We start from the raw sequence: 10,931 nt of genomic DNA on the forward strand, positions 1-10,931 counted from the left end.
AGTACGATAACGCACAGCTGAATATTTTAAATAGAAAGTTTCTAGTTTAGGATGTTTATTAGCTTAAGGCCATAATTTCTTATTTCTTTATGTTTTTATTTTTATTTATGTTTATTTACCAGTAAGTACTTTAGGATTCTTGGATTTGTCATCATCTATACCAGAGAGGAAATTCCTTTCTGTCTATACATATAGTTGCCACTGTTTTCGACTAAGTACCACACACATAGGAATTAGAATTAAAAATTGGAACCTATGAATGGATTATCGCTAATGATTTCCTTTAGAATAGTTTCCATATTTTTGTACTTTTTATAACCTTATAAATAAAATGTACGTAATAAACGCGCACTTGTGAACGGTAAGTTGCATGAGCGTCGACGTCACAATTTAGGATGGTTATGATGCGTTCAAACTCAAAAAACAGAGGTGACGTAATAAATGCATATACGTCACACTTAAATATAAGTATGGCATAGGGCGGTGGCATGTGTCACCATTTCGATCGATAATTGTTACGATAGTGTTCGAGTCGTTCACTCTGTTAGTAAATATCGTCTACCTTCAGTGTTAATGAGCTCGTGTTTATTTTTCGCGATGCATTATCTATTAAAGATCACATATATTAAATGAACATGAGGGAATGTTGACTGGATGCAGTAAGGAGGTTATACAGAGTTCCCGTTTTGACAGGCGCGAGACTCACAATCCCTGTGGTGGGACGGTAACACAGTAAAGAAGGCGGTTAAAAAGTCGAGCAGTAAGCGGACGACAGTTCGTCTGGTTCGTCGTTAGCTGAGCAAAAGAGCTTGAATTCGTGTCTTACTGTTTCTTTTGTCATTTATCTCTGACTTAGTGCGACTTAAGAAAGTTTCTAATCTAATTATCTACACAGAAGATAAAAGACAATGTCTAATATGGATGAGAAAAAAACAGGTCAGTGTAAATAAAATTTTTTTAAATATATGTACTTAATGGAATTGTTCAGTGACATATTGTATTATATTCTGTATGCAATCAGCAAAAGACACATCTACTGTAATCAACTGAAATATAGTTCATTGTATAATACTCATTTTTTCTTGTATTAATATTTTTTAGTCAAGTTTAATATCTATTTTTATATTTGATTAATTAGAACACATTGTAATGACTCCAAAATGCAAGACTGCAAATTCCACAACTCTTATAATAGAGAGGCAAGCATTAGAACCACCAGCAGAGAATGGAAATGAAAACAATGTTCATATTGCTGGAGGTGATCACAAAGGAATAGTTATTAACAAACAAGCAGTTGCTGGTACTCTATAGTTATTTCACAATTAATCAACAGTTTGTAGTAATATTGACATAAAGAAATATGATGAAATAAAATTTTTATAGCTACAAATGGTGAAATTCAGCCTGCCCATCTTTGCTTACAATTCAGAGTATTTTTGGTGAGTGCTCAAACTGGAAAGCATACCCAAGAATCCAGAACTCTGCAGTTTTGGTTTATAGACAGACTTTCAGAGACTGAACATCCAAGTGTAGCACAGGAATTCTTTAGGGAATTAGTCAGTCCTCAGGAATTTCCAAGAGGTAAAATTCACTTTAATCTTTATTGATGCGTACATTTACCTTCTAGCTAAACTTAAAGTATTAAATTCTATTATAAATTATTGATTTATTACGTGATCTAAATTTTTCTCAGATAGTTGTTATTTATAATCGATTGTAATACTTATATTCTATAAATAAATCATCAGATTTAATTATAAATTATTGATTAGTTATGTACATTATGAACAGTATAATTATGTCAGCAAACTGTATTCTTGTGTTACAGATTACGTGGGCTTTATAAAAAAAATAATGAAGCTGATGTTGCATAAATATTGTACTATTAAGAAGATAGAAGTTGAATTGAAACAACTTGAAGAGCCAGTTAATCTTCCAGCTAGACCATGTAAGTGAATTACATAAAATAATAATATGTAAACAATTTTTATATGATTTCTAACATCCGAAAATCATGTTTAAACATAAATGTACTGATTCATTTACTTCGTTGAAATTATTTATCTAATTGTCTCACGGTACAGTTTATGTTAATGAAATAACTCTCAAAGAGGAGTACCAAGATTTATTTGATTAGATTCATTGAACTAAATGGGCTTCATTGAAAGATATTGGAGCAGTGTGTCTCAAGTGTATATTACAACTGAAACTGAAGGAAATGCACAGTTAACATTTGTGTAGCCCATGTTACTTGTGCACAGTTTTCCTGCGCGCGTTACATATTTGTTTCATATAAAATAAATCATTTGTAATCTTTGTTATTCACAGCTGACACTGGTCACATACTGTTCACACTTCCATGTAAGAAAGTTAGTTGGGAATCAGGTTGGAAATAATGAAAGAATTGCATATTTTATTGCAATTTGTTTATGTTGATTTTTTTTATATGCAGGCTACTACATGAATACATAATACAATTGAATATTTGCCGGTTAACAGTTTATTGAGAACGTCCTACATTTGAAAATTTGTTTTAGTTAGCGTCTTAAAATTTCGATGAATTAATTCACATCCATTTTACACGATTTGCGAAAGGAGTAAACGAGAAAAATTCTATTTTAATGTTGACCGGTAGATATCTGTTCTATTGCTTCACGCAATAAAGTAGTTGCCATAACAACATTGGCTTAACACAACGTGCTCCTTAGTTTTTTCATCAATTCGACATTAATTTGTTTTACTGACTGTCTATTTTAGCAACATTTCAAATAATAATTTTTCCAATAAAACATTTTTCTCTATGAATTATGCATCGATTAACGAAAAAGAGACTTTTCTTATCTAACTGTTCATCTCAATTACATGTACATTTCACTCATGGATCGTATCATGTTCGTAATTTAAATGCATGATTAGGAATGTTCTATTCAAAGTTTGAACATTTGTAGCACTAATTACGTTTACCAAAAGTGATGTTATTACACACACGAAAATAATACAATAATATAAGCATACATTCAGTGTAAAGTGTGCAATGAAACTTTTTATTGCAATACTGCTATTTAGTATAGCATATCCATACAAACTGTTCACCTTCTACTCATGGTCACCTACTACCATATAAGATCTTTAATTTCTGTGCCAGTAGCTCCATAAGAGGCAATTAGAAGTTTCAATTACATTCTTACTACATGTTTCAAGTAGATTTTCATCACATGACTATATATGATATGATAGACACATATTTAGCATACGATTTGTTCCGCAACAGTCGGATCACTTTTTCTGCTCAATACAAATTACTTTTATGGATCTCGTGAAAATAAAAGAAGTTTTAAATGTATCGAAAATTGATATCTTGTTCTTTAAACGATTTTGAGATTTATAAATTGATAAGTTTCCCGTCTTTGTATCTCGTTACAGTTTAATAAGAATGATATTATTGACTGTAAAAGTGATCGCGCTGGTGAAATGCGTACATAGACGGGCTGTAGTTGTTAAAAAATTACATTTATCAAAAAAAATCACTCATAAATCATACATCTCATTCAGCAGCTACATTTTATAGAATTATATAACGTGCGCGGAATGTAGTAAAATTTAATTTTTTATTGAACAGTGTCCACAGATGAAACAGTTATTGGCCAAGTGGTTGAATTGACATTGGAGAAAGTGCTGGAGCTCATCGAATCTGCTTATCCGAATCCAGTAACGATAACTGATATAGCAAAGTAAGATTTTGCTGTATAGTTTTTATAATCTATATTGTACGAACTGCGTGTAAATATAATGGCAATTGTTACAGGCAGCATGGCTGGGACCCTGTCGCAGTTGAAGAAAAATTGAAAGAGTTACAAGAGAAAGGTGTTGTTAAAGCAATGGAACATGGAGCATTCACCAGAGTTGTACATCAAGACACACAAGTCCAAGTAAATTTCATTTCCACATATTTTTAGAATGAATAATTTGTAATAGCCATTCATGTAATAAGTTGTTTCATCTATTTTTAGATCGTGAAACAGATGCCAAAAGTGGCGAAGCAACCTACTATTGCAATTATTACAGCGCAGTATTGCGAAAAGTTGGCTGTCGATTCGATGATCGAAAACAAGGAAACGTTTGTACGCTACACTACAGTTGGTAAGATATATTTCACTTTTTATCGAAAAACCGTTTCTCCTATAATTCACTGTACAAGTATGGAAGTTAAACAAAATACTACAAATAAATTGCAAATCTCTCGCAATAAAAACTCGCAAATATATTTTAAATACATAGATTATCAGTTTCCTACACATCGTAATAAAATAAGACCTCTTATATTTTTATTTCTAAAAATTCATTCGAAACTTGGTACGGATTTTTACTATTGTCAATCAATCAATGACAAAAGTACAAGACTGCGCATATGAATATATTTTACTACGCATAAAACTTTAGGTACGGCAACCTCACCCGATGCACCAAACGGAGTACCGCGAGTCTCATGTCATTTTGGTAAAGTAGTTTGTAATATAGTTTCTTTCTTCGTTTCAGTGTCGTTTAACGTTCTAGCTTGCCAATTGCTTGTATACAAGAATCATCGCAGAATCACAGTGCTGCGGACGATTTATATTAATTGATGTTCTTACGAAAGTATCGTTTTTTCTATAGCTAAAGAGATGCGTTGTCATGTTGTCATGGATTTCACATACGAAATATTATCATCGTGCCGTTCCATCCTTTAAACATTTACTCTTTCAGCAATAAATTTCATCGCACACACATAATATATTAAATGGGCATGGTGCTATATCATCACAACGTTGTTCGTCTTTTTTTCGTTTATGTGTTATTCTTTGTTTGTACGAAATGTATTGTTATAATATTATTTTGTTTCGTCTTTTTGTTTAAGACTGGTATTAATTGTTCATAATAATTCTTTTTATTTCAAAAAAGGATTCATTTTTTTTTATATTTATGTCTGAGTTAATTAATTTATTATTAAATACGCAACACTATGTGCAATATACTTGCATTATATAGATTTTCAATCACGTAGATATACACGTTAAAATGATTTACTATGAAAGAATATCTTTCTGTATTTTGATCAATGAATAAATTTATTTACCATACTTGATAACAATCAGTACAGAACACAATTGCACTTGGAATGAATTGTTTTTAATCAATTCCGCATATAATACACGGGTTCGATACCAGTCTTCCAATAATAATAGCACAATGCAAATGTATCATACACAAATTTCACGGTTTAGAAAATCGCCAAATTTTCAATTTAACAACAAGATTTATTTTGTTATAGGTGAGTCAAATGTATATACATTGGGCAATATTGGTGCGCATAGAATTGTATGCACGAAATTGCCAACTGTGGGTCATACAAGAGAAGCGATGACTGCCGCAGGAAATACGACTACCAGATTGCTAGGTAACTATTAGATGATCAACTTAATTTGCTATTGCAATCAAAACTAGATCATTCGTATGGGATTGTGATAACGTTTATTTATTTTATGTGTTTTAGGAACATTTCAAAAAGTTGATTTCGTTTTCTTAATCGGAATCGGAGGAGGTGTGCCGCATTATACGGATTACAACAAACACGTACGCCTTGGCGATGTTGTCATCTCTCATCCCGTTCCAAATAACAAGAAATACATTTACGTGTACTGTGAAAGTGCAAAATCGAGCGAAAGTGGCGATTATCATTTCGAAACCAAAGAATATTGTCCACCAAATTTATGTCTTCAAGAAATCGCGGCTAATCTCAAAGATCAGGTAACTTATTTACCGATTTAAAAATTATTGTTGCAATTTATGAACAATTATTGAGCCTCGAATAATTATTGAACGCTTAATTGTTTTTAGTCGGAGAATGAAGCGAACCCTCCGTGGCAAACGTACCTGAAAGACGGTTTAGAGATGCTGAGTGATCAAACAGAACACGATTTTAAGTCTCCACCACCGGAGTCTGACAAGTTATATATGGCTATTGGCGAGAGAGATGTTATTGAAGTTGCACATCCTATTGCACCTTCAGACGCAGCATATAAAAGGTCAGTAACCATTCATATTTCTAAAATTCAACAATATACTCTAAATTTTAGGTCATACCCTTGTTACTGAAATTTTATTATTATCACTAAAATTTTTCGGTCGTAAACTCAATGATATATTACCAGACGCGTAAGCAGATTATTCGCAAGTAGACGTAGTCAAAAATATTCGAATGCCCTTCATGGGTTCAGTTAGGATCGTAACATATGTACAGCGGATTTCATGTTTATATCTGCTACAGGAAGAACTCTCCAAACAGTCAAACAAAGGAGTGTTGCACTTTATGTTTTAGGATTACTGGCTGTCCACGAATCCACTTAGCGCCCGTGGCATCTGGGCGATATATTGCACGCGATGATCAGCTTAGACAAAAGTTTGCAGCTCGTTTCGGGGCCCTAGCATTCGATGCAGAGATGGATGCCGTGGTCGAAAGCATTTTGGGCAATTGCCGTGAAAGTTTCGCCGTAATACGAGGTATTTCTGATTACAAAGATGGTTCACGTATAAAGGAATGGCAGCCTTATGCGTCTTTAGCTGCTGCAAGCGTAATGAAATCCATTATTTGCGCTATGGATCCGCCGACTAATGTTTAATAACATTCTGATTTTATTTCTCGTCTCACTGCGCATAGCATTTTATGCGATCATTCGTTACTCTGCGTTTCTTTATTTTGTGTAGATTTTTCTATACAAGGTGGACCAACTGTTTTTCATTAATTGAAAATAATCGTAGTTTAAATGAATTAGCGCACTCGCGATAACCGAAGCGCACAGATTGCATAATATAATTACTTAATAGATAGGATAAGTTGATTTCACTTTTCCTCTTGTATTTCACGTTGCATTTAATGCGACGGGGATCAGTCATTTACATTACGATTAGGCGGAAATATGATCGTAATCGAAACGTACGATAGTCAAAAAGTACGATGCACCAAGTGCATTTTAATTAATTAAGTATATAACAATTAGTACGAATGACGTTCTTAGTAGTAGGAAAAAAATTCGATAGGCTACGATTACATGCTTCCAAAACTCGAAATCGCTCAACAAATGCATTTGACTGAGAAAAAGTGCTTATTCATTTTTAAAGATTTTATTTTGACACAACTTTCGAATACATTTTTTACGATTCCTATTTCGAAACGTAATTTTTCAAAGTCGTTAAATAATTCCACGTTTGCTATACTTATTCTTTGCTAACGTATACTAAACATCAACTCGATGTGATTATATATAGAATATTAATATATGATTTTATAGAATTATTCATATACACTGTACTTTTCATGTACCGTCTATTATTATCTTATATTTATTTAACTGTAATATCGCGAAAGTAATATGCAACAGAGATCAATTGATTATTCCTAAGACTGGTGCCATTTGTTTTTCGCATTTCTAAATCGCGTGTGCATATGCCCATTGGAGCATGTTACAATCTTGTGCACGCGACGCGAAACGAGTGTCATAAAATTCAGACATTTGGAATAGTAACTTAGATGTCAGTGTAACGAGGCTCTTAAATATCAAAAATTAGTGGATAGGATTTCAAGTTGAGTACACACACACACACACACATACACACATACACATATACATATAAGAAGACGACGGAAAGCTTTAAATGAAGCCTCAGCGTAGTAAGCAAATCAATTTAAATGTAGAATACGATACCTGAGATCAAAGGCAGAAAATACATTTGGCAGTATTTACCTAAATCAAATCATCGTTAATACAGAATTAATTAACAAATATTACACGGTTATCAGAGTATATTATCGTTTCAAACAAATCTGTCCAATGATGTTATAAAAGAGGAACATCCATAGAACTCGAATTTGATGAAATAGATTTTCCAAAAGTTTAATCGAACTTCAAAGACTACAAATTCAATCTTTTATTATTAGAATTATTTCTTTTACGGGATGATACGTTCTTAGGGTCTTTTGTTATAGTGCAATATATATCTTTAATAATAACCAATCCTTAGACAAGATTAATTATATGAATCGATTTTATTGTTGTTATGATATGTTTAAAATTTGTTAAAGCTTCAGATTTTATTTTACTTTAACGCAATATCTGTAAGTATATAAACGTGACTCCCTATAGACTTTGTGTGTAGTTTATTACTAGGGAGATTATCTTTAGATATCTTCAAATAGTAAACATTATCCTGGATGGTTGTGAGTGTGCATTGTTCCTACTTTCACTTAAAATTGTTCCCTTATTTTTATAATATCTCGTCGTAAACCTGATAACTATACATATTTCTTTTTAGTTTTATCGTAGTCTGTTTATTAAGTCCGATTAAACTTTTGGATCGTGATATACGTACCAAATATATGGAAAATTGTACAATTACTTGACGCTAATTGAAATACCAATGTGTTCAATTGTATATTTGATTAACGCAGGCAGGTAAGGAATATTTCTCTAAAACTTAGAAGATAAGTAAATAGCAAATATTTTCTTACACCTTTATTCGAGCTTAAATTAAATCACTTAATTTCTAATCGTTTAATGAATTGCCTGTTTCTTTTAAAATATTAGAATTTTTGTTGGATTAATATTCCGATTGCCTGCGTAACAGACCATCATGACTTCTACTGCCTTTTTCAAATTCCGACGTAAACATTTTCAAATACTTGAGAAAATACGTTTGACAAAAAATTCGGCGATATCATTACGCTTCGTTCGAAATGTTGAATGTAACTTTCTCGCATTTGAACTTCTTTATAGATTTTAAAGCACAGGGTAGCGTATCAGAACTGTATATTAGAGGTAAACGATTGGATTCGAGCATAAATCTAAACGAGTAGGAACGTAGGACGTAAAATAACGTGTCGGTACACAAGGCGTATTGTTGATAGCAAAATCTTCAAATTCTAACTCATCGTGCGCGCATGATAATCTATAATTTGCACGAGTCACCGTAATTAATATTCCGAATTAAAACTTTATTTATTTATTCTATTTATTCGATATTTTATGAGACGCAACTGTTTCATTCTGAAGTTGTAAGAAATGTATGAATTTTCTTTTCGAAAATATTTATTTATTGAAGCATACGATATCGATGTGAAAATAGAGAATAAATGACTAGTGGCAGATTTGTAATGATAGCAGGACCTCAGATCAATTTAATCGATGAGAAGAATCACTTGTTGCGTAGAAGCACGTTTTTAAAAATTCTATCAAATATAGAGAGTAACTATTATTATATACATAATATAAATATATGCAGATTCTCGAATATAGATATACACCTATTCAAAGTATTTAAATATAAATTAATATATATTACAACATGCGAACCGTGAATTCTACTACGTGGCGAAACTCTTTAAATTCAATTTACCTGACGATGCAGATTCCTACGTAAGGCCTAAATGTTATGTACGAAACGAAACGAAATTTTATTATTATGTTTAAGTGAACTTTTCCAGCCGTGAGCTTCCAAGCTACGTGTTACATTTTACGTACGTATGTACATACGTACGAATACGTATCTGACATAATATTGTATGTACGTATGTATTAGCATTAGTATTTACGCGCTTTCAGTACTAGTCGCACTATTGTGTTTATCCGTCTATTTACGCTTAGATTTTAAGTACACGCATACTTATTATATGTACGTCCACTTAGTTTCTATTTAAGAGTTTAATTGGCATCGTATATATACATATATAACGAGTATACGCAAATCGCAATAGATTTCCGTTTCCGTTCAAGCGAATCATTTTTTAATTGTCGTCGATCTCCAGTTCGCAGATACTGCTTCGCAATTGTTCGTACGCCATGTTTCAAATCAAATGCATTGTAATGACTGACAAATGTATTTGATTGCTGCTTTATAAACGTAGAGTCGCCGGGACCTTAATGGATTTCGGGGGAAACCGATCGTGCAGGCTTGTAGCTCTCCGGCCAACCAATTGATTTGAATTGTCTTGAAACTAGACCTTGATATTTGAGCTTAAACGGTGTTACCTGTATCTAGCATGGAGAGATGTTCGATATAGTTAACAAAATGGGTGCTGCCAAAATCTACTATGATCATTCTACATTTAAAAAATGTTGTTCTATTACCTTTGCTACTATCTACTTTTTGTTTGGATAGTTCACACAGTAGTGGTTGCATAGTTTTTAAATTTCGTTTTAATATCAGCTTTAAAACTGTACACTGTGGTTTTAAGGATTCTTTTTACTGAAATTGAATATTATTAAATTTTGGTAGCCTCCATGATTAGTAGCGTTCTGCTAGGATCGTAATGTCTACAGGGGAAACGGAAGTAAAAGACTAATTTTAAGTTACTTCATCGTGGAAGAGGAACTGTGATAGTATCTGGGCTTTTCTGCGTGAAGTAAGAAAGTAAGCGGAGAGAATTATAATATAAAATATAAATCGGTTTCAAAGCGTTTCATTTTATAAATGATTAAGGAAGTATTGCTGGAGGGGACGCAGCGAAATTGTAAAATCAGGTTTTTAAATATTATTCATCTATTATGTAAGTCACGGAAGAAATAGGTGAAGTTGTTGAAGCAATATAAACAGAGGAAAAGGAAAGCTTGCGTTATCAATCTTTACCGTCAATTAATTTCTTTTTGCTGTAGTTCATGGCCTCGCTATATTACTTCCATAAATTGAAAGATGGAGATAAGAAAAATGTACGTTATCGGTGATGTAACTTTCTTAGGAAAAGCAAAGTTTGAGTAAGCTTTGGAAGGAAAGAACCAAACGATATGATATATCTGTTTTTGTCAACGCTTTTCATTGAATCTAATTTTTTCGAACAAATAGTAATAATTTTACAAAAGCAATATAAAAAATAATTCGTCCCAATTAATTAATTGGTCAATAAC

General features: G+C 32.4%; 1 protein-coding gene across 4 annotated transcripts; it reads left to right on the top strand.

The window, feature by feature from the left end:
* Positions 1-461: 461 nt before the first annotated feature.
* LOC108629969 (uncharacterized) lies at positions 462-10,635 on the top strand. Of its 4 annotated transcripts, XM_018032985.2 has the most exons (13): positions 462-936; positions 1,139-1,300; positions 1,384-1,581; positions 1,829-1,948; positions 2,329-2,361; positions 3,620-3,731; positions 3,806-3,929; positions 4,011-4,140; positions 4,441-4,497; positions 5,309-5,434; positions 5,531-5,784; positions 5,875-6,062; positions 6,356-10,635. In XM_018032985.2, the coding sequence occupies exons 1-13, from the start codon at positions 909-911 to the stop codon at positions 6,654-6,656; spliced, it is 1,833 nt and encodes a 610-aa protein (XP_017888474.1). In that variant the 5' UTR covers positions 462-908; the 3' UTR covers positions 6,657-10,635. The 4 variants fall into 4 exon arrangements, with proteins under 4 accessions (XP_017888474.1, XP_017888477.1, XP_017888476.1 ...); XM_018032988.2 differs by lacking the exon at positions 4,441-4,497 and having other exon boundaries at positions 463-936; XM_018032987.2 differs by lacking the exon at positions 2,329-2,361 and having other exon boundaries at positions 463-936.
* Positions 10,636-10,931: the final 296 nt, after the last annotated feature.

Source organism: Ceratina calcarata, unplaced genomic scaffold, assembly GCF_001652005.2.
Source record: "Ceratina calcarata isolate Rehan_Ccalc_2016 unplaced genomic scaffold, ASM165200v1 scaffold60, whole genome shotgun sequence".
NCBI classification, from domain to species: Eukaryota; Metazoa; Arthropoda; class Insecta; order Hymenoptera; family Apidae; genus Ceratina; species Ceratina calcarata.